The 24,886-nt window shown below is 41.4% G+C and overlaps 1 protein-coding gene across 2 annotated transcripts in view; it reads left to right on the plus strand.

Annotated features, from left to right (window-relative positions):
- The window catches only part of GADL1 (glutamate decarboxylase like 1), a 262,602-nt gene that overhangs the window by 106,798 nt on the left and 130,918 nt on the right, over positions 1-24,886 (plus strand). For both annotated transcript variants that reach the window (XM_067043127.1, XM_059077372.2), the window contains exons 2-8: positions 6,669-6,841; positions 11,398-11,524; positions 13,755-13,845; positions 17,257-17,363; positions 18,056-18,171; positions 24,024-24,103; positions 24,224-24,278. In XM_067043127.1, the coding sequence (XP_066899228.1) occupies positions 6,689-6,841; positions 11,398-11,524; positions 13,755-13,845; positions 17,257-17,363; positions 18,056-18,171; positions 24,024-24,103; positions 24,224-24,278 (729 nt within the window). In that variant the 5' untranslated portion in view covers positions 6,669-6,688. The remainder of the gene's footprint in view (positions 1-6,668; positions 6,842-11,397; positions 11,525-13,754; positions 13,846-17,256; positions 17,364-18,055; positions 18,172-24,023; positions 24,104-24,223; positions 24,279-24,886) is intronic.

A 24,886-nucleotide genomic window follows, 5' to 3' on the forward strand; every position in this document is an offset into this window, starting at 1 on the left:
CTGATCCATCTTTGAGTCTCCCACAGTGCCTACCCCAGTGTCTTATGCATAGCAGGTATTCAGTAAATATTTAGGGATGTATAAATGAAAGAAGTATTAACTCACTGTGTATTTCAGCTAAAGAGAGTTTAACCCCCAAAATGAGACTGAGTGATTCAAATTTTCTTTTTTTTTTTTTTTTTTTTTTTTTTTTTTTTTTTTTTTTTTTTTTTTTTTTTTTTTTTTGCCTTTGGCTGCCCATCTCTAGCTGACTAAAGTTGTGAGCATAGTTTTGCCATTTTCTCCTGTGACTTCATATTTGGGGGCTGTACTGTGGACGTGGTTTGGTCTCTAAGTCAGGTCTATGATTCTACCAATCACAGAGCTAGATTCAGATACTCAGTCCCTGTACTTGTTGCTACTACCCACACCTTCAGAGCTTCTGTGGCCACTGCTTTGTATTGTTATTTCTTAATATTTGTTTATTTCCTATTGTCTTCTTCCTTGTAGACTGCTCGTAGTTACTCTGGAATTGGCGTGTTGTTTCTAAGACAACAAAAATGACTTAAAATGGTTGTGACACTCACAAGGGATGCAAACAATGTATAAGTCTTACAGGACCAGGTACATTGACTAAATTAGGTGTACACTTTTTTGAGCTTAGAAGAGACACCTGACTTGGAAAACTCCAGAACAGAGGAATGTCTTTTCCAACTTTTGTTCAGCTCTATTTTTCTTCTCCTTGGCCCCCTGGATATTGTCTTTCAAGACTTTTAGCAACTTGAAAGCAGAGATTCTGTGTTTTTAATTTCTGTATTCCCAGGTACCAGGCTGGTGCTTAGTACACGGTAGGCCTTATTAATTTATTAATTAATACTATCCTTTTTTCCCAGGTTTTGTTTCTCATTCCTATCTTGGACTGGCCTACTGAGCTCTCCAAGTCCTGACCCTCGGCTCTCCCTGGGGCCCCAATATCTTTGGCACAAGTTTTCTGAAGAGTTCCTTGGCCTTCCTACCAGATGCCTGGATTCACTTTTGATCCGTTGTTCCTTTTTCCATCCTTTGGAAGCAAGAGTTATTTTCCTAGTGCTGTTTTGCTCTTAACAATTAAAGAATCTCATATGGGAAGCTTGGCTCTTATTGGCAGACCTGACAAAGACCTAAGGCTATTGATTCTAAACTTTACCTGGGCCAGCAGTGTAACGTGGGTGCTGGAAGAGAGTTCATGTAGACTTAGCCACAGTAAAGGTCCCCATTCACTGTGTCCTGTACTGTACTCCTTGCAGTTGGCTCTGCAGTTTGCACGTATGGCCACATTCAACCCTCCGAATGACTCAGTGCAATAGGCATGGCTATTTTCTCTATTGGCCAGATAAGAAATCTGGATCACATGGAAGGTAAGTGACATGGGTAAGATCACAGCAACATGGTTAGAATAGAGGCCAGGATCTTCCTGGTTTCAAAGCTTAAGCTTTGGAATCAACTAGGATGCTAATAGAAGTCTTACTAATGGAATCATGATGACCAGAGAAGGGGAAATACCAATTCACTGTATTTTGAGTTGGTGAGACCACACCTGGGATATGACTCATTTTGTAAGATAGAAATAAACTGACCCAGACTAACAACCATGGTCTGTCAGATCCATGGAAGAAACTGGAACAGTTTTAACTGGCAAAATAAGAGATATAGATGAGAGTTGATAAAGGTCTTCGTGTTTGGATTAGAGTCCCATGGAAGAGAAATTAGACTTCCTTTGTCTACCCATCTAGTGTAAAAGCCTGAAGAAATGACACAGATGCATGTTGAGTCACTGTAGGAGAAGCTTTGTGACCACTCCCAGCTGTTTGTCATGGACTTGCTACTTTAAGATGAGGTTTTAAAATTATAACTTTGTGATGAGGTTTTAAAATTATTATTATTATTTCTTACTGCAGATATTTAAAGAGAAGACAGGTCTTCCAATTCAGAAGTCTTCTCTGATACCTCAACTTCTCCTATAACCCTAAGCCTTAACCCTAAATGTCTACATTGCTTACATTCAAAACATTTTATTGGTATCCTTCTCATGGCACTTGACACCCTTTATCTTCTATTGCATTATTCAAACTCTGAGGCTTTCAATTACCGAGGATAGGAACTGAGTCTAATTCATCTTGCTGTCATTACTAACTCCCTAACACTGCCTTGCAAACTGTAGATGCCCATAGAGCAGTATCTCATTGCTCCTTTGTAGAACTTCAATATATTATATTATTTACCCCAGTTTCACTACTTACCAGCTCTGTGACCCTGGGCAAGCCAATTAAACCCTCTGTGTCTCAGCTTCCTCAACTATAAAACTGAGTAACTAACTGGAAATTTTGTGACAATTAAGTTTGCTAAATCTATAAAATTTTTAGAACAGAGCCTACCCCACATGTCTTGTATTCTTGTAAATTTTCAGCACCTAACTCCCCAAAGAGACTTTGAGATCCCCAAGGAGATGATCCAATTCCTGTCTTTAGCCCCCACCTGCTGTGTGGCACATGGTAGGTGAATAACACATGTTTGTTGAAATGAAAACATAATTATTAAAGGATAAGAGGGAAGCCAGGCAAACGAAGATGTTAAGATTTTGGAAGCATCTTAGAGATCAACCAGAACAGTGGTCCCTAAACCCACCTGCAATGTTAGTATATTTCAGTACTATTAGCATAAGTGAGAGTGCAGCCAGCCCAGCACTTTCCTCGGGTTATCTCCTATTTTATAGATGAGGAAACTGAAGCACAGAGAGGATGTATTATTCCAGGATCAAAGAACCTGAGAGACTAGAACTCAGCTCTCCTGTTGTATCAGCCACTGGGTTGGGGAGGGGATTTTTAGGACTGTATGAAAGGGTTAGATAAGATGACTTCCAAGATAACAATACATTCAGCCAGTCAGTCCTCAGAGTTGCTGAGTGCCTACGAATGCCAACGGCTGAATGGTTTTCTGGGCTGTCCAGAAAACTGAGGCATGGATCCCTTCTGTAGGCGTTTACAATCTGGTGCAAGAAATAAAACCTCTACACAGATAACCACGGTGCAAGGTGGAAAGTGACAAGGTGGGAAGTCTGGACAGCTGCCCACCCCATGTGGGCTGAACTGCTTGGCTGTTGCCAGAAGTTCAACTCTCTTCATAAGGACAGTCCCTTCCCACTGAGCCTTCATCTTCCCATTCTTCCAGGGGATAACTCACCAGCCACTTTAGAGTTCATTACCCTGGGCATCTGATTACTCTGAGATCTCCCTTTTTACTGTCATTGCTTACTGTCACATGTAATTTACTCCTGTTTGTTTATGTATTTAATAAATAGTCTTGACTGCCTACTACTATTAATTTACACTTACTGAGTTAGCTAATATTTCTAACATTTATTGAGTGCCCACTACACACCAGGCATTGTTTTAGGTTTTCGTCTGTATTAATTCATTTACTCCTATGTCAACGAAAGAGGCCACGACTGAATCTCTGAAACAATATTTGAAGCTGAATTTATTGTTTGTTCAGCAAGGCAGAGCTGTGCATCTCTAAACAAAACGGAAGTTGAGCTTATATAGATAGGGGTTTGGAAAGTATGGAGTTGAGGAATTGGTGGAAATTCAGAAGTCGGAATGTTTCAGGATTGACTGGCTTCCACGCTTGGAATTGTGGTTCCTGGAATGAGATTTGTTATGGACTGACTTTCAGAAGTCATATGACTACAAAAAAGGGAAGGAGGGAAAAGAGAGAGTAGGAGTGGCCTTGGTGAAAAGAACGGCTCAGGGAGGAAAGTGAGAGCTTCTCACCAACTGTTTCTTTTGATAATCCAGACTGCAAACTCAGTTTTGCCTTGTTGATCCTGTTCTCCAGGTCCTTCTTGCAGCCCCTGCTGCCCCTTCTCTAGCCCATGAATGGAGTTCCATGTCTGCCCTATTCCTACCAAAGGTGTTTCCTCCTCAGTTAGGGCTGGCAACCTGCGATGGCACCTCAGAGGAAGGGACATGATCACTGGATGGTGGAGGGAACCAGGTTCCCAGGCTTTTAAAATTTAATAGCCAACAAATGTTTATGGAACTCCTACAAACTGCCAGGCACATCCTGGGTGCTGTGGAATAAACACAAGCTCATGTTCCCATAGAGCAAAACCTCTGTTGCAGAGACAATATTTAAACAAGTAAATTGATAAGAATTGTATGTCACTGCTCTTGAGTCACATAAAGCAGAGAAAGAAGGTGGGGGAGGGGAGTGGTACAGTGTGAAATGGGGTCGTCGGGGACACCTCGCTGAGAAGCTGGTGTTTAGGAAAGAGTCAAGGAAGAGTGAAGAGGAGAAAGTGGGTGAAACATGGTGAGCTTTGAGGGCAGGAATAAGAGATGAGGTTTGAGGTCCAAGAGATAATGGGGGAGGAGTTCATTTAAAGCCTTAGAGGTCATTATTAGGACTTTGACTTTTAATTTGATGAGATAAAGGGTCATTGAATGGTTTGAATAGAGGAGTCATCATGTGATCTGCCATCTTTTCAAAGACACATAGGAGCTACTATGTTGAGAATTGTCTACACGGTACATAGGGCAGTGTGGCAGCCAGGGGTTAGTTGGAAGGCTAACCCAAGTGTTTGATGGTGATAAGGGAGGGGGGAATGAAGAGCAGACAGATTCTGGGTATATTCTTCATGGAACACTCCTTCCATTGAACAATTTCATTATTTACCACTATCAACTATAGCAGTTAGATGGGAGGGAGGTCCTGGGTGTGCATCCCCAGAAGATCACAGCTTGACTGACTGTTCAATCTCCAGAGGGTCTTTTCCAGTTGGGCAAATGTAGTGGGGAAAGAGCGACATGATCACATCTGGTAATAGAAATAAAACATATCTATCAAGATAAGACGCATACTCTATACCCAATTCTATTTAGTTTTTTTTAAGTAGTATTTTCTCCTATATAATTGTTTGAATTATGGGAGATTTCTGTAATTGATGGCTGTGGAGATACAGACAATTTCAATTTCTCTGCTATTCTGGTTTCAAGTGGGTGTTTGACATTTTTTACTGTGTGTGTGTGTGTGTGTGTGTGTGTGTGAGAGAGAGAGAGAGAGAGAGAGAGAGAGAGAGAGAGAGAGAGAGAGAGAGAGAAACTCTGAGAGGCCTACAGAGTGGTTGCTATTCCCTGGGCAATAAAAACCTGAAATCCTACTAATGAGGTTAGAAAAACATCGAACTTTTTCCATGTGCTTAGTAATAGCACTGCCCACTTACATAACCAGGGTTCCCTGAATAATTGCCCTCTTTTCCAATTTATTTTTAGGACCTAAAATTTGGGGGGAGGAAAGTGCCTTTATGTGTAGAGCATTTCCATCCAAAAGCTCAACTCCAGCGCTTCACAATTTGTCCTAAACCATGTTAAATACATCTTTTCAAGTGAAAGATAAGTGAAAGTGAAGGATGGAACTGAAATTCATCATGGGAGCTCTGGATGGTTTACCCCTGTCTGTGAGGTTAAAAGATCGATCCTTTGCTGCAGATTCAATCTTTCTCAAATTGGGGAATCTTCTTGTGACATTTGTATCTGTCTTTGTGGACACCATTTGAGTTTGCCAGTCATAGAATTAAAGGGTTTAGAAAACCACGGAATTATGCCAAACATTTAACTGCGAGGAGAAAATGGACTCCGGGGCATAATAACTGTTAATACGGTTAGAACCCTCGGTAAGTATAAAAATGTTTGAAATACATACAGACCGTCAGCATATTTAAGGTGTATTTACAAAGAATAAGTGAGGTGCTGTGCTAGCTGAGGCACTGAAAAATACTTTTAAAAATTGTTTCTGTAAATTTCCACAACTCAGTGAACATGTACATTATAAGGAGGAAAGAGATAGTGATTAGAAAAAGAGAACACAATCGAATCAGAACTTGAGGCAGATATTGGTTGAATATCTGGATTAAGTTGCCAGAATTATTTTGGAGGAGGGCTATTTTGGGTAGGCAGTAACCTTTATTCTCAGATATAGATTTCCATGTTGACTTTTAACCTTTAGTCACTGTCCAGTCCTGAAAATGTCCTGCTCCATCCTTCTGCCTCAATTGCAAGTTTGAAAAGTTTAAAGGTGTTAAATACGGGTTTACAGGAATTGTGACACTGCTCACGTTCTTTTCTCCTTCTCCCAGTAGGAAATGGCCGAGTGGGTTTAATGAGGGGTTTCATAGACAAGGCAGAGGGGCATTTAATCACAGGCTTAAAATGTAAAGTTAAGAGAAAAGGCATGTTGACATTACTTCTTCTTCTTTAGGAATGACTTATGAAAAGGAAATATATGGTCATCCTTAAATTACAAGAGAGTGTGTGCCCATGAAATAGACATGGGCTCGTGTTTACAAAGATCTTTTTGTACCTGTGTCTGAAAGATGTTTGTATGAGTGAGTAAAATGGGTTGAATTTATGTTGCTTGAGCTCCTCCATGCTCCCTGATGCTAAACAAGATGCTGCAGGCATGGAAAATGGAACTTTCTTTCTTTTAACTCTGTCATGCCATTGGGCACCATAAAAGCTGTCAGCTTCAGTGCCTCAAATGTATTAAAAGAAGGTATGCCCTTTGAAGGTGGGACGGTGAGCCGTTTCCCCTATGTTTTGTTCTGTTCTCGAATTAGATTATCTCTCAAACATGGTTTGATTGTGTGCTTCCAGGAGATATAGATCCACAAGAGATGGTTTCCAGCAGGAAGAACACTGTTTTCGTGGATGGAGTCATACTGAATGGCCCCACAACAGATGCAAAAGCAGGAGAAAAATTTGTCGAAGAGGCCTGTAGACTAATAATGGAAGAGGTGGTTTTGAAGGCTACAGACATCAATGAGAAGGTAAATATAAAAACCTATAAGGAACCCTAAGAGTGGGAAAGATAGGTTTTAACCAAACCTGGATGGTTAGATGTAAGGGAAATGGGAATCATGCTTTCATTTCCTCTATACCTTTGTTTCAAGGGGATGCCCAGATACCAAAGTTTGGATCTACTCCCCACCCCATCCCTGCCTCCAGACCCCCACCCAGTCTCTGTTTTCCTGGGAGGGTTGACTTTTACTTTGCCACCCAGCATGTGTCAGGAAATTGGCCGAGACCCAGAGTTTAACCAGGTAAGGCTGTGAAGCACAGGATGAAGCTTTCTGCCGCAGATAACAATATAGATTATAAACCACCCAATGATCTGATTTCTACACTCTCCAAAGCACACTCTGCTTTCCATTTTCTTGTGCATATTCTTTATGTTACTAGGGAAAACCAAGCAGAAGGTAGAAAAAGTGTGAAAAGTTTAAAAATTTATCTGAGGATCTTTACCAGGACTTTGTTTGAGCTCAGACTAGAAATCTTCAGTTGTTAAGTCTGACTTCTGACTGGTACCAATGACTGGTTCTAGGTTTCAAATTCAGACTCAAATTCAGATGCACATTGATAGTGGAATTACCACTAATAACATCTATTCTTAACAGTACTTACTACGTGCCAGGTGATATTCTAAGAACGATTCCATGCGTATTTGTGTATTTAATCCATGTGTTTTTTGTATTTAATCATTAAAGATCCCTAAGATGCAGGTACTGTTTATTAACTCCATTTTAAAGACAAGGGAAAAAATGTGGCACAAGAGGTCAAGTACGTTGCCCCAAAGCACATGCTAGCAAGTCTCAGAGCTGGTACTAAACTCCAGGCAGGCTGGCTTCAGAGTTTGTGCTTTTAATGATTCCTCCATACGTCTCTTAAAATCTCAAAATTAACCTCTATCACATTGATCACCTTTCATACTGGAATCAGATTATCAGGAAATGGAGGGAGAGATTTTCATTTCAATTTTATCAGGAGAAATAAATGTCATTTAAAAAATGATTTCGAATGTGAAGTGGTATGCTGAATTTTTGGTAACATGCATTTGGGAAAACTAATAGGAAAATAGATTGAAATGACCCATGATCTTGGAATGGTTAAATTCAAGGTAAAGTCACTGGAGGTGTTTCCTGATATGTACTTATAATTGCATATTTTCCTGTCTTCTTTGTACTTGGGGAATATTTTGGACCTGCTTTACTTTGGAGTAAACAACTCCCCTGGAACTTTTTTAATATTGGCCTTTATTCAATCATTAAATATTAACTGACTGTTAGCTATGGGTAAAGCATTACATTTGGGCCTGGGGGATATAAAGAAAAGTAAGATAAAGGTTCAGCTTTGAACAGAATTTTAATCTCATTGGGAGAACAAGTTTTTGTTGGGATAGAGATCAGGGGGTCCCAATAAGAATGTGATAAATGCTGAGTGATTTGGGCAGACTTTGGGGATTTCACTGAGGAGTGGGCACCTTGAACTTTGATGCAGAGTCTGAAGGTGAAGTAAGGTTTTGATGGACAGAGAGAAGTCCGCACAGGTGTGTTGAAGAAAGAGGGAGGTAAATGATAGAGAGAGAGTTGTAATAGGATAAGGTATTTAATACACTAAGAGGACCCTTCACCTAGAAAGAAGGGCTCATACAGGGCACTAATGGGAGGTAGGATGAGAAGGGTAGGCTTAAGATCCTAAGTTGTCAATGAAGCAACCCCAAGCCCATTGCAATATAGTAGACGTGCATCCATATGAAGCTGGATTGAAAGTTATGTTGAGGTTGGGAGAGGGAGGTGAGGATTTTATGCTGCTGACTTAGCCTACTTGGTCAGAGATTCAACAAGTCTCCTTTCAAAGGTGACCTGAGGACAGGATGGGTCCCCACCCTTAGATGATTATTACTAGTGCCCTCTTTGATAGACACTTTTTCTCAGCCACTTTTTTTGTTTGTTTTTAACTGAGCTGTAATTTACATTCAGTCAAATGTATTCCTTTTGGTGTGCAGTTCCATGAGTCTTGACAAGTCATGTAACCATGAACAGAATTAAGATACAGATTAAGATCCATCACCCCCCATATTTCCCCATAGTCAACCTCTCCCCTCACCTCTAGCCCCTGGTAATCACTGATCTGTGGTTTTTTGTTTTTGTTTTTGTTTTTGTCCTTGTGGTTTTTGCCTTTTCCAAAGGTAAGGTAGATGGAATCATATCACAAGTAGCCTTTGGAGTCTTGCTATTTTCTCTCAGCAAAATGTGCTGGAGATTCATCCATGTTACATGAACCCATAGTCCTTCCTTTTGATGGGCTCAGCCCATTTGATTTACTTCTGCCCATTATGGTTCTAAGCTCAGAGTTTGATTTCATACCTCTCGCATGACTTGGTATTTCCTCCTGCTTTCCCCAGCCTCCCACATCCTGGTCTTTACTCCCTGGAGGCCCCCCTGTCTCTCTCCTCCCCTCCACAGCAAAACTTTTTAAAGATTGTCAACACTGCCCCCCTCCCTCTACTTCCTCACCTCCTACATCCTCACTTCACGCAATCTGGCCTCCACTCCCACCTCCCTCAGTCAAATGCTCTTGCCAAGAACACCTCCTTGTTGATAAATCCCAGGAGCACTTCTCAGGCTTTGTCTAAGTTGGCTTCTCAGCAGGATTTGACAGTGATGACCATCTTCTCCTTAAAACATTCTTGTCCTTTGTTTTAGTAGCAGCAGGATTTGACAGTGATGACCATCTCCTCCTTCAAGCATCCTTCTTCCTTTGTTTAGTAGCACAAAACTCTTCTGGGATTCTCCCTGCCTCCCTGGCTTGTCCTCCACCTCACAACTGAGCTCCTCTCCCTTTACCCATTTCTTACGCGTTGGCACCGCCCAGGTGAGACCCTGTGCCTTCCCCTCTTACTGTAGGTTCCCTCTGAGGTGTGTCACCTGTGTCATATTATAATGGATGCCTGGAACTCTGTTCCTGATATTTTACAAGAGCTTCAGACCAACTCCTACACCCCTTTCGGGTGTCCTGAAGGTGCCTTGGACTAAATATGCCCCCAAATCATCAACCCAACCCCACCCCATCCACCATCAACCCGTGTGCAAGCTGGAAACCTCAGGATGGCCTTTGGCTCATTGCTCTCCCTCATCCTTAATGTGCTACTGCTTTCCGAGTTCTATTGATGGTGCATTTTTAAAATCTCCAGATATGCTTCATTCCTAAAGCAGCTGGCCTCATCGAGACTACTACCTTCTCTTGCCTGGTTTATTAGAGTAACCTCTTATTTCCAATTTTATTTGGAATCTCCATATAGCAACCAAAGCTATTGTCTAAAACACAAATATGATCATATAATCCCCCTGTCCAAAGCATAACAGTTTTTTTAGAGCCATGTTCAAACTCTGTAACATGCCACACAAAGCCTGTCATAATCTGAACCTTGTTTATCTCTTCATTCATTCATTCATTCATTCAACACATCTTTGTTGATAACCTCTTGTTATGGCAGGCTCTGTTAGTTACTTGGGATCGGTGAGCAAACTGACTGACATGTCTGCTCTCATGGAGATTGTGTAGGATATCATAAATGAATTACACAGCATGCTGGAAGGAGACAGGTGCTATGGAAGAAGGAAGAGAATAAACAGTTGGGGGGAATTGCTAGAGATGGGGTAATGTGCAGCCTGGGATTTTTAAATAAGGACTTAGGATTGATGTCATTGAGAAAGTGACATTTGAGAAGGGTTTTGGATGAAGTGAGGAAGTTAGTGATGAGTATATTTGGCAGGGGGTGAGGGGGCATTCCAGGCTGAAGGCAAAGACCCAAAGGTGGGAATGTGCCTGGTCTTTTAAAAAACAGAAAGGAGGCCAGGTTGTGGGGGCAGAGTCAGCTGGGAGGAAAGCAGTGCCACCAGGGAAGGAGGTTGTACAGGATCATTTTAGGTCATTATAAGGACTTAGGCTTTTACTTTGAAAGAATGAGGAGCCATCAGAGGTGTTTGAGCAGAGGGGTGACCGTGGCTCATATACAAGAGGCGCATTCTGGATTCTGGCTGCCTGGTTGAGAGTAGATTGTACGGGGCCAGGGGACAAGCAGAGAGACAAGTTAGGAGTTCTGCCTGGAGCCGAGCTTCACTTCTCCCTCCCTCCCCCAGGCTCTGTGTTCAAGCCACACCCAACGGACTTCACTCTTCAGAAGGGCTGTGGGTGCCCTTATATCTCAGCTTTGCTTGTGTTGTTCCTCCCACCTAGAAGGCCCCTTGCATGACCCCATCCCTTAATCTTTGCTTGGTTCACCCCACTCTTATTTTATGTCACAACTTAGATGTCAGTTCCTCCAGGACATCTTCCCAAATGTAAGATGGGGTCCCTCCTTTGTTCCAACAACATCTGCTTTACCATCATAGCTCTGGTCACAGGGAACTATGGTTGCAGGTTAAATCTCTCTCTCTCCCACTTGTCTGGAAGCTTCACAAGGGTAGGGGCCACGCTTCTGACATCCTCTCCACACCTGGCTCTAGCGGGTGCCCAGTTAACTGTGCCATTGCCGAATCTCTAGGTCTGTGAGTGGCGGCCCCCTGAACAGCTGAAACAGCTCCTTGACTTGGAGCTGAGGGACACAGGAGAGCCACACCACCGGCTGTTGGAACTCTGCCAGGACGTCATACGCTACAGCGTCAAGACCAGTAAGAACTTCACTGACTCCCTTGATCCATGCCTCTAACACGTTCTTCCATTTTCTTAAGCCTGTATTTACCTCATAGTAAAGGCGACTAGGGCACTGTTTATGGGATGAGAAAGCTGGATCAAAAATAGTGGTTCTGATGTTTTGACAATGGTCCATCTAATCAGTAAAATAGATTTGTCAAGGCCAAAGATAGGGTGATAGAAAAACTGATGGTGTTAGTGGTCATATGTAAATATTATCTGCTCTTCAGCAATCCTCATCCTCCTGATAAGTAAGAGTATCATGACTGCTACTTATCGTTTCTTTTGTTGGTCCAAACTGATAAACAGTATTTTGATTTTAGAAGTTGTTAAGGGATTTTAAATCTTGATCGCCCAGAATATGGCCCCCCAAAATGTTCAAGAGGGTGTCTTTACTATAAATAGGGATAGATTTATTTGTAAAGTACTCATGGCAGTTGGCAAGTACCAAATTATTTGATCAAATCTAGCAGGATCAAAAGATAAAAACCTTTCGGAAGGTATAAGAAAATGAATGTATGGTGAGTTTTTGCTCTGATAGTTTCACAATAATGCTTAACCACTGTGATCTTTTGTAAATGCAGTAACATGATATTTGTCTTGTGCTTAAGTCCTATTCCAATTGACTGTTAATATCCTATATACCCAGTGAATAAGTCTCAGAAGTAGAAGAATAACTTTCCAAAATATGCATTTCTCAGTGTGATATAAAGGTAATCTAGTGCTTACGACCATACAGGCATTATGCTTTGTGAGTGCTGACACTGAACTAAATTTAGTGGAAAGAACATAATAAAATCCTGGCTAAAAATAATTGGTTTATATTCCCTTCGGAAAGTCTGGCGTATGTATCAAAAAAACAGTTAGCATTTCAAAAGCAGAGATACATATCTCATTATTACAGTGCATGTCGGAAGTGTAGAATGACATTTAATGCAGTAGATTTTTCAGTTTACTGGATACTTTCCATAAAGTTACCATGGAAATCAATCATAAATTAACGTGGAACTAAAAAAAAAAATCTTATTAAAATTACTTGTAGCAATCTCTGGTTTCCTTTGCCAGATTGGAGGAAGTTTGCCATGTTTTATACGAAAAGACGTTTTCTTCTGAGACTTTTGTTTTCCATTGAACTGGTTTAAAGAGGAAAAAAACCCCAAAACCAAATGCTGTGAGTTGCAGTGAGAGGTCACTAACTAAAATGATTCCCAAATACCCAAATTTAGAAATAGGCCTCCTGCCTCTTTATTCTTTGTCTCACTGGGCTTCCTATGATTGAGAATGTCAAGCCAGCCGTTAGCTGGGGGTTTGGTGTGAATATTCACACTGTGTAAAGCCAAGAACCTTTATGAGACCTTTTATAGGAGGGAAAAAAATAGAAAGTTGGAACTGAAGTTTTTCGAGCCTTAAAGGCAACTGCCTTTGAATCAGAAAGTTTATGTAAGCTGCATGATGAGTCACATCTTACTCCATCAACACGATGCCAGTTGCACTATAAAAAATGGTCCAATCTGAAAAATTAAAAGGCCACTCATTGCCAAGAGCCTGAAGTGAACCCTGTTGGTGAGGGAAATGTGTTTAAATTGGGGAAATTAACGTTGATATTTTTAGAAGGTAAAGGTAGCAGCAGGCTTTGATATGTGGACATACTGCTCAAATAATCCATTTCTCAAGGTTCTAGTTTGGGTCTGGGTTGTATTTAAAAAGAAACAGGTAAAGCAAAGCTCTCAAGAGTGCTCAAGTTTTGCTTGGAAACATATTGTTCAATAGACAGGGCTATGAAATGGGTCTTCAACATTTGTTTCCCTTGTACATGACAATATTTTAAATGCTTTTTAAAAATTGAGGTATAATTTACATTCAGGAAAGTGGAAAACCTCAGGTGCTCAGCTCAGTGCATTTGTACATATCTGCATGTAAGTGACCATCACCCAGAGCAAGATAACAGACCATTCCTGGGACTCCAAAGGCTCCCTCAAGCCCCTTCCTAATCAATATCTCCTTGCCAAAAGTACCCAGAATTCTAATCTCTGTCTCCACAGATCAACTTTGCCCCATATTGAACGTCATATAAGTGGAATCATGCATTGTATACTCCTTGTATCCAGCTGCTTACATTGGTTGAAGGATTCACTTATGTTATTCTGTGTCGATAGTTTTCTTTCTTTTTTACTGCTGTGTAGATTAATATTCTGTTTCAAATTACAGACCATCCAAGATTTTTCAACCAGTTATATGCTGGACTTGATTATTACTCCCTGGTGGCCAGATTTATGACAGAAGCATTAAACCCAAGTGTGTGAGTACCTTTAAATGGCATTTTACAAGGAATATGGATTAGAGATTTTGTTAAGTAGGTGAAGTTTTATTTCATGAACTTCTATTTAATGGTTTCATTTATGCAGTGTCATCATAAATAAGGGAATAGTCTTATGACACTTTGCAGTATTTAAAGAACAGTTTGATCTGATAATGGTACTGTGAGATGGGTAAGGCAGGAATTATCTCCACTTAACAGATGAGAAAATTGATTAGGAATTCATTCCTGCATGAAAAGCCATGTCTGTGCTAAGGTGCTGGAGAGATACTTTGTGTAAAAACAAACCTCCGCTTTGCCTCCATGAAGCAAATAATCTAGTGATATAGAGATGCATGCAAATTAATAAAAATCATCTACACAAATTAATGTATTATTTTCAAATGAAGGAGAGGTGCATGATACTATAAATATAAATGGGACAAGTTTTCCTTGTTGGGCACTGAGGGAAGTCTTCTCTGAGGAAGTGATGGCTAGGTGCTAAAGAGTGAATGAAAGTTAACTAGGTGAAAAGAGGAGGGATGGGTTCCAGAGGGAACAGCATGTTCAGAGACTCTATGACAAGAGACACCATGACATGTGCTATGAACCGAAAAGTCAGGGTACGTGTAGCTGAGAAAGTTATGGTGGGGGTGTCATGGAGGACAAGATTGGAGCCAGACATGCAGGGCCCAGTGGGCCACATTTATGAGTTATGCTAAGTACAATGAAAAGCCATTGAAGGTTTCCACATCACTAGGTGACATTTGCTTAGTCAAAAGATCACTGGAAATATGGAGAGTGGATTGGAGGAAACCCATTAGGATGGCATTATCTTGGTCAGGTAAGAGATGATAGTTGCTTGGATTTAGACAGAAGTGGTAGGAATAGAGGGGAAAAAATGTGTTTGGAAGATAAAACAGAAAGGACTGGATAATATACTGGATCTTGGAAATGGGTACAAGAGGGAGGTTTATAAGATGATGCCTGGGTTCCTGGCTTTAATAGCTGGGTCGTTGGTCATGTCACTCACTGAGATAAGAAGCACTGGAAGAGGGACCAATTTTCAAGTATATGGTAAAAAAGGCAAGAGCAGTAATTCAGTTTTCAATTGTGAACATTTGCATTTGCAATAACTTTGAAATATTTAAGAGTATATATTCTTGGTGAGTTGAGATGTATATGGGCCTGAAATTCTGATATTTATATGGAAGTTATAAATTTAGGTGTTACTGGCGAATGATGGTAATTTCAGTAGTGGGCATGGATGAGATTCCTAAAGTCAGGGATTCTCAACTCTTTCTGCTCTTTAGAATCAACCTAGGAACTTGGTTAATATTAAGACCTGGGTCCCAATCCAGACCAATTAAATTTGAATTTCTGTCTATGTGTCCCAGGCACTGATATATTTTCATAGCCCAACAAGTGATTTTAATGAGCAGGATGGAGACATTTTAAATAAAAACTAACCAGGAGATGGAGAAGCACTGCCTGCAGGACAGCATAGAGTGAGGAGAGAAGACAGCTCGGGCCTGGACCTTGAGGGCATCTGATATTTCATGGTTGGGAGGAGGAGAATAAGCCTACGGTGGAGAGAGAAGAAGGAGAAAATCCACTGGGAAGGCCTGGGAGCCATGGAGGAGAGTGTGTCCAGAGTCATATATTGTTGAGCGGAGTGTTTAACTAAGACAAAAATGTCCCCTGGATTAACAACATGGATGTCATTGGTGACTTCAGTTACAGAATTTTTTGTGGAATAATTCAAGACAATACCAGATACCAGGTTACAATGGGTAGAAGAGTTAAGTGGTAGAAAAGATAGTGAAATTACACAATTCTGTGAACCTCTCCTTTTAAGTCCTGGGATCTTTCTAACTCCTCATCTGGGTTCTTTTACTGAAATATTTAGAGGCTTTTGAAGTATTAAATTGCTGCTAAGCTGAGTAGTCCACTCAAAATCTCACAAAGCCACAAGCGTATTCTGTATTGTCCTCTCCTCCACCACCAGGCCAATTTCCAGGTTTATAGTTGAGGTAGTTTTCAAAGACAAGTTTAATAATATTTTTTTCTTACTAAAAAGTGAATGATTATTTCACTTTTATTTGTACGTACACATACACATATATACTTTTTTTCCCACACTTTTGATATGTGTAAAGTGGTTTCCTAGCATGGCTGAAAATAGAAGCTAAATTGTTTGAAAAATGATGTAACTTCTGTAGAGTGCTTGGCAGGTAGGGAGGTGATAACACAGTAGGTGTTCTTTTTTCCTTTTTTCTTTGTTTTGCCTCTTTACCAAAGTTTTTTTCCTTCTGATGTTAACATAATTGCATTAAATTCCATGACTATGAATTTAAATGTGTCTGATAAGCTTACAGATTTAGAGTACATATTTATTCAGATTCAATTTAAGGTAATCACCTAATTGTTCGAGAAGGAGATTATACATATTAGTCACCCTCCAGTTATCTGGAGAAAGAAAGAAACGTTATACAATCACATGGTAACTGTTTCAGGCTGGATTCCTGGGCAGCTACCCTAGATAGAGCTTAGTGAGTAGGATGTTTATTAAGGGAAACCCTTGGGGTCAACAGGGTTTGAGGGAGGGGAAGGGAGGGGAAGGAAGCAGGAGTGGGCAGAGATAGGAGTCAAGCCACTGTGTAGGCACTAAGACCACCTCGGCTGACCCCACAGACGTCTCTGGAGCTACCTTGGCCCTTCAGTGTCATCTGGAGCTGGGCCCCCAAGGCCAGCCCCAGTTGTACCTCCAGCTGGACCAGTCATCGGGTGTGGACCACCACAGGACATTCCTAAAGGGGCTAATTTAGCAATGCTCTCTAATGACAGCATTCCAGCCCTTCCAGAGCCTCAAACCTTCATGACAGGGATCCGGGTAGTGCTGTGTAGTAAAATCATCACATCATAAGAGATGTCCACAGTGCTCTTGCCATTTGTACAAACCCAGGAGTGTGGTGGAGGAATCCCAAGGTCTAGAGCTGACTGCTAGGGTACTTCATGGTAGTAACCTAATAAACCTGGCTACCATGACATGGTTTTTATTTAACCAGCATCCAAAGCAGCATCCAAAGAGCTAAATGGCCGCTGTTCATGGCTAATACGAAGAATCCAGGTGCACTGCTTTGATCTCCCCCAGTGGAATTGAAGATTTCCTCTAAATTAAGACTACGAAGTAGCTAGTATCCTAAAAGCCACCAGCTACTGACGTTTATCTAACCATGACCAGAGCTGTCATAGACTGTGTATTTCTCTGTTTCCAATGGATTCATTTCCAAAGACTCTACCCACACTTCAACAGCCACTTGGTTTAATAAAACTCTATGTGCATTTCTTGGGACTCCAAAGGGATGGTTTGACTCTAGTCATAGAAGTGAAGTGTTTTTTATATCTATCTAGTTATACGTATGAGGTGTCCCCAGTGTTTCTGTTAGTGGAAGAAGCGGTTCTGAAGAAAATGATTGAATTTATTGGCTGGAAAGAAGGGGATGGAATATTTAACCCAGGTAAGTACAATCAGTTATTGCCTCCATTAAAGCATCTACAATTTTATTCATGCCTTATTTGAGGAACAACTCCCCACAGACTTCCACATTACAAAAACTTGGATATTAATCATGCCACTTGGGGAGAATTGAGCTTGTGCCTTTCTCCAAAGTGGTGATATTTTGCATAAATGCTACAGAAATGACATACATGCTAACAAATGAGATGTCTACAATTTTGGATTTATATCCAACACACATGAATTTATCTGCTGCTGGGAGTTAGGAAGGGCTATCATACATTTTTCAAGTTTATCAATTAATTTTACTTGAGAAGTTTCCTGAACCATATTTTGTTTCTCCTACAGTCTTTCTTTGGAACCAGGGAGGAGCATGTATTGTCATTTTATTGATTAGAGACAGACAGAAAGAATATTATTAACTATGGAGACTTGGGTCTGGCCCTAAGTCCATAGATGGAAACTCTTAGTTTAGAAAAGCTCTGGAATGAGAGAATAGACCAAAACTTCTGGAACTGGAGATGAGGAAGTGTGTAAGAGTAATGGGATTGGGAGGGGGGGGGTGCTCCTTTGCTTTTGACAGTAGTTTGTCATTAGGCTGGTACACCCACAGCCATCCATGCCTCCCACCATAGCCGACACTTGGGGAACAATGACATCATGCTATACATATTTCTGTTTTTGTTTTTGCAGGTGGTTCAGTGTCCAATATGTATGCCATGAATTTAGCCAGATACAAGTACTGTCCTGATATTAAAGAAAAGGGGCTGTCTGGCTTGCCAAGATTAATCCTTTTCACATCGGCAGAGGTAAAAAAAAATTATTTTTGATATGAGTTATACATTTCCTGAGAATGAATACATGAAGAGGGCTTGTTTGTTTGGGTGCTCCCGATGTGCTTTTATCCCATCCATGTGTGAGTCATGTGCCTATGTACAACGTTGTATTTCATTCCAAAAGAAATTCTGATCAGTTTGATATTGTAAGCCCTGGCCACCCACTTTTGTACATCACCTTTATTTAAAATTTATAGTCTGTAACATTTTCTTAGAGAAAAGAGAACAGTTAATTTGAAAGTGCCACCTCTTTCTATGAATCTGAGTGTCTTATTTATGAGAACTTAGATGATTGCTACTGATATCACATATGTCTTCTACTCCCATTTCCTTGTGAAATTGATTGCTTTGAATGGCTAACACAAGGGCTCTTCAAGAGGAAAGGGAGATATTCAGTAACAATGAACATCATGCGCACGCACGCGCGCACACACACGCACAGTTGGATGTTGCCACAATCCCCTATCTCACTGTGCTCCCCACTGAAGTAGGAGGTCCAGCTGTGGATGAGCACATTGGCTTTCAGCTAGGCTGCCTGGATTCAATTCCTGTCTCCACTACTTACTATCTGACTGACCTTGGGTAAGTTGACTAACTCCTCTGTGCCTCAGTTTCCTAATTTATAAAAATGAGTATATCAGTTAGCTCTAATATCTAACAAATTACTCCAAAACCCAGTGGCATAGAACTATAGCCAGATATTATTGCCCTAGAGTTTGGAGATAGCTGGGCAGTGCTGTTGTTCTTGGCTGGGCTTGGCTGGCGAGTGGCTGATCTGGGAGTGGCTGGGCTGGGATGACCCCAGTGACGCTCCACGTGTCTCTCATCCTCCAGCAGGCTAATCCAGGTGTGCTGTCATGACAGTGGTGCAGGTAAAAAACAGCATGGACACACACTGGGCCTCCTGAGTCCTGGGCTCAGAACTGGCACATTGTCATTTCTCCCTCATTTTCTTGGTAAAATAAGTTGTATATAGGAGCCTAGATCCAAGAAGTGGGAAAATAGACTTCACCTCTTAAGGAGACTGCAAAGCCACCAGGAAAAGGGATTGGATTCAGGGAGCAGTGAACAGTCTGGGGCCATTAAAGCAGCCCAGCGGTGACATGAGCTTAGGAGGCACTGATTGATTAGTGGGTTATTGCAAAGATTGAATGAGTTAGAGCATGTAAAGTAGCGTCTGGCACATGCTAGATAGACAAAAACGTTAGCTATTAGTAGTAATAGGAGGAGGAGAATGACCCAGCAATAATAATGCGGAGCACAGGTCATATGCAGTCTTACTTAAAAGGGATGCTTTTTTTGTTTTTCTTTTTGTGATTCCAGTGGGGGCCTCTGGGGGTCCATCCCACCACTGCTTCTTCCCCATGTCCCCTCCTGTACCTTCTGCAATAATCCTAGGTCTCCTGTCAAACACGTGAGGTGGCAAAATCTGAAAATTCTCTGTTAATTCCAGCTGGACTTTCCTGTATCTGTTACTTTCTTTCAAGAGCAAGTTACTTTATTATGGCAAAAGTATAAATGGTGCAGGAACCTGACCACCCCCGCGTGTTCCCCTGCCCTGCCTGAGTTCTGGTTAGTTCAGCACTAAGGGCAAAGTGGGCATTGAGTTGGGGGCAGCTGGGAGGAGTCATCTAGTCTGAGATTCTGACCTCAACTCCCCGGGCCCTTCCTCATGAGATGTTCATTCTGTAGCAAGAGAAGAATGCTTGGGAATGTGGACATCTGGGGAAAATGCTTGGTTAATTGGAATGATTATAGAGTAGAATTTCCCTGCCCTGGAAAACTTTGGTTCCAACCCTCGGGTTCCAATCCTTGGTATTTCAGTTGGAGGAACCCTAGTGTATCACAAATGCAGAGCCCCTCCACATTAGAATTGCTATTTCCACGCCTTGGAAAGCTGATTACATAGGGGCCCTGCTATCAGTGCATTGCTTTTACTTTTGCCTTTTTCATTCTTCATTTGGTTTAAAATGTTACCAGAGTTCTTTTCTGGGATAATTGCTCCAGAAAGAGGGAAGAATTTCTATGGAAGCCTAAAATAAAGATTATGCCTGGGAAAGATCAGTAACAGGTGTAGCTGGCAAGTTGGGAATGAAAAGAAATTGAAAAGTTGTGAACCCAGAACTAAGTATTTTTTACAATCTCCGGTGGAGATATAGGTGCAAAAAGAGGTAAAATATATGCCTTGGCTAACAGACCAGCAGATGATGGAGCCAGAAAACCAAGCCAGATGTGTGTCTTAGTTTGCTCAGACTGCTCTAGCAAAATATAGAGTGGGTGGCCTAAACAACAGATGTCTATTTCTCACAGTTCTGGAGGCTGGGATGTCCATGATCAAGGTGCTGGTAGGTCTGGTGTCTGGGGAGAACCTGCTTCCTGGCGAGTGAACCTCTGTGCTCACATGGCCTTGCCTCCGTCCAGGCTCGTGGTCAGAGTGAGGCCTGCCTTCCTTTTCTTACAAGGGCACTCATTCCCTCAGAGTCTCGCCCTGGAGACCATCACATTGCGGGGGCAGGGATTAAACACACACGAATTTTGAGGGGACTCAAACATTCAGTCCAAAACAAAGTGAACTCCACAGAAAAATTCCATAACTTTGAACACACTGTAGCCTTGGGGTAAAATATAAATTTTATAAATTTTAAAATATAAATTTTATAAATTTTATAAAATATAAATTTTACCCCATCCACCATACTCTTCTTTGTAGCTTCTTCTTTTCCCTGCTCTGCCAAAGAGACCCAAGTCATAGCATTGGCATTACTTTAATTCATATTTTAGGGACCTCTGTACCACTATTTACAACAAATCAATTCATTACTTAGTTAAAAAAAAAAAGATTAAAGAAAGCTGTGTTTCCTAAAAGATCCTAAACCCTACGCTAATCTTTTTGTTAGAGCCCCCTTGTTTTTTTTCAGGCGTTGGCCCATGGCCCCCTGGTTATTTTCCCAGATTGTTTTATCAGCTGGCTTTACTTTTCCAGTTTTTATGCAGCCCCAGATGAACCAGGGTAAGTTACTCCATCTCTGCCTTGCACCATCAAATGCAGAATATGTGCACTCACCACTAAAGGGGTTTTTGCATACACTTCAGTTGTCCATGGTAATTCAACTGTTGGTGGAGACCAGGAAGATCACAGCAGAGACCCCTAGACTGTCAGCATATCGAAGGTAGCCTCTCCAGGCCAAGTGGGAACCAAAGAGAAGGGGACTTTTGGAGAAAAGTAATAAAAGGAACAGATTTGTGGCCTGATTAGCAGTTAGATATGAATTCCTTACATTTATAGAAATCTTAGGGTTGTCATTCAAATCATTTTGGGAATTAGCATGAAGTAGTGATTATTGTATGCAACTAAAATGTGAGGGAGTAAAGAAACCCTTTTCACTCCCAGGCCAGTGATCAGTTGTCATAGTTCCTTACTAGCAGGATCCAGGCTGGGATGAGGCAAGTGAGACGTTTAGAGTCCACATCTCAAGGTCACGCCTCCTTAAATTTTGCACCTGCAGTGCCTGACTCCCTCCATCATGGCCCTGCTCTCTAGGTGAGGCTGCCCTGAGTTTGGATGCCATTGCAGGCATTCACGGGCCAGCAGGTGCTTTTCAGGATGTTGTACAGAGTGTAAGGTAGTCCATCTGGATTCTGACTCTGCCTCTTTAGGAATTGAACCAGCTGCGTGCTCTTGGAAAAGTCCCTGTACATTCCTTTTCTTTATTTCCGAAGGCATAACATTCATAACCCTGCTCTCCCCACCACCTGAAGCTAATTTGAACTTCAAACTAGTCAGCATCTTAGGACTTCAAGTGTCCAAAACGCAATCCACAGGAGGGGAAAGCAGCGGTTTACTGAGAAACCCAGGGTCACAGATGAAATCCTTGCTGGAACCAGGAAGGAAAACTTCAGTGCAATTCTGTCTTTCCTGTGGGCACTGGCCATCTTACTTTTATAGAAATGAATACCCACTGAGATTTGTGTGTCTTCTGTGGACGAGTGAAACTCAGGGGGAGATTGGGTCTTAGAAGGACTAACTTCTCTTCTGACAGTGAAGGGACTAGGCACCTCTTGTTTCTAAATGCAGCTGTTACTTCTGAACTCTGGCCTTCTAGGTTTTTCCTTCTCTTGAAACTACTCAGTATCTCTGAAGCATTGCTCTCTCTCTCTTTTTTTCCCCCTTCCAGGGCTCTTTTCCTCCTCTGATGCTTTCAGATGTTTAGACTTCAGTTTTTCAGACTTGTAAAAATCTGTCTCTATCCATTTGAGATTGACATTGGACTCTACTTTGCCCTGAGATACCCAAAAATAACTCCACCAAAGCTATTCTTATTCTGATGACAGGTTTTTTTTTTCAGCAGATCCATTGGTTGAGGGTATTTTGCTGTTTCTTAGGGCAAAGCAATGTGATTTTCCTTATTGGCAGATGTCAGTGGGGGTAGGCTTCTATTTATCATTATGAAATCAATAGCTGTTTGGTGCCAGAGCCCTAATCTCTGGTGAGAAATAATTCACCTTAGCTGTGTCACCTTAGCTATGGTGCGCTGATGTAGCAAGTAGGGAATTAACTATATTTTCATGTACCTTATTACTCTTCACTATGCACGTGTTCTTGTAACAACTCAAAATGAATGCATCCTACAGGCATTTTGAATGTGTCCTATTTTATATTTGGAAATTAATTATTTAGGATGGTTTCATTTTTCCTGATGGTGTTACTTCTGCATTTATTTTTACAGAGTTAAAAAAGAGCTCCCCATAAAACTCTCTTGACAAAAGAGGAAAAAAATTACCACATTTGAGGGAAATATATCAAGTTAAGTGTGAAGGTTTGACTACTCTTTTAATGTATTCATACCTACAAATTAAATTATGAAGGTTTTTTGGTACAATAATGTCCTTTAGCACCTTCATTTTTTCTGGCATGAAAAAGAATTAATTCACCACCTGTCCACAGTAATGTATAAAGAGCAACATCTCCAATGTTTGAATGCTAATTATTTTATAGGATTTACATAGGGCAAAAAGACCCAACAATCCAAAGTATATACTACTATTTGCCAATAAGAAATAGACAAGACCTAATTCCAAAGCCAGCTCTTAGCCTCATTCATGCCAGGGCTGCATCATTAGTGTGTCTATAAATTATTATTACTTTTGTTGTTATGATTTAGCCACATTCCCGTGTGTCTAATTTCGGTCTTATATTCAACATTAAACAAGATTGGTCAAGTGTCTGATCAGCATTTATAACCCATTGTTTGCTCTTGAAAATAGATTCTTCTGTGGTCTGTGACTATAATTTTTGAGACAGTCTTGCTCACTCCTTAGAGGGTTTTTGAGTCAGCAGTGGACTAGATTCTGTTTCCATTAATACTGAGTTTTATTAGTAGCATCCAGAGAAACTTTTCTCAATGTTACATAAAACAACAGCCTCCAATGACCAAGTTTTTTCCATATGCCAGGCTCTGTGCTAGCTCTTGACATACATTAACCCATTTAACTCCATGGCAAAGCAGATGGAGGAGGCATCCACATGCCTGCTTTATAGATTAGCAAATGGAGGCTTGGAGAGTATGTGTTCTTTGCTCAAGGGTCTATAGCTGTAACTGGGAAAACTTGGAATTAAATCCTGGTTTCTTTGACCCCAGCCAAAATCAGTGTTTTCAACCACTATACTAAAGAGCCCAGTTAAATGACTTTCTTTTTTTTATGGCTATACTATTCCAAAGATTGGACTTAGCCGTATGATGTACACCCATTTAGATAATAAACAGTACTTTTTTCATGCTATGTATTTGTGTCTCTCTCTCTCCCCCTCGCCTTTTTGAATGTAGTGTCATTACTCTATGAAGAAGGCGGCCTCCTTTCTTGGGATTGGTACTGAGAATGTTTGCTTTGTGGAAACAGATGGAAGGTAATGGGGACAGGATCCAGAAGCCTGGTGGGTGGAGGGGGAAACTGATACTATATAAAAAGCAGTACCAAGGTCTGTTCACTGCTGAACATAACAATGTCTCAAACCTGTGTCTCTTAGAGGTAAGATGATACCCGAGGAGCTGGAGAGGCAAGTGTGGCAAGCCAAGAAAGAGGTGAGAGGGCGAAGGAGAGGGAGGGAGAGAAAACGTGTGTGTGTCTGGGCATTGGGGGGAGCATGCAGGGCCAGCAGCCAGGCCCAGGTCTGTATGTGTGGGAGAGAGAAGAGGGGCCCTTAGAATTAAAGGAGGAAGCTCATTTACAGATGTGCTATTTCCGGGTGCTTGCTCTACACGTTCTGCGGAGTTTCTCAGATGGTCTCATTCCCAGGTGGCTGGAGCTTATTAAAACACTGACATCACTGGATTCCGGATTCTTGCCTAGAATTAGCCTCAAAAGATGAGCCCAGCCTCTCTAGCAGGGTCCCAGCATCCACTCTCCTACGTAGCTCTTGACTCTGAGGATGCTACAGGCTAAACCAGTTGTCTCTGGGCTGCATTCTGGATGATTTCTGATTTCTTGATCAAACTGTCCTCCTGGGTTGCTTCCACCCAAAGCCCATCCATAACCATCACCCCCTGTTGGGTGTGGGTCTAGTATTTCAGCTCTGGCAGACTGTCCTCTCTTCCTTAGCTGCCAGGATGTATTAAAGCTGACACATCCATTGCTGGGGAAGGCAAGGCAAGGCATGACCCTGGTCACCTGCTGTACTCCAGCTAAGCCT

This window comes from Kogia breviceps, chromosome 10, assembly GCF_026419965.1.
Source record: "Kogia breviceps isolate mKogBre1 chromosome 10, mKogBre1 haplotype 1, whole genome shotgun sequence".
Taxonomy (NCBI): Eukaryota; Metazoa; Chordata; class Mammalia; order Artiodactyla; family Physeteridae; genus Kogia; species Kogia breviceps.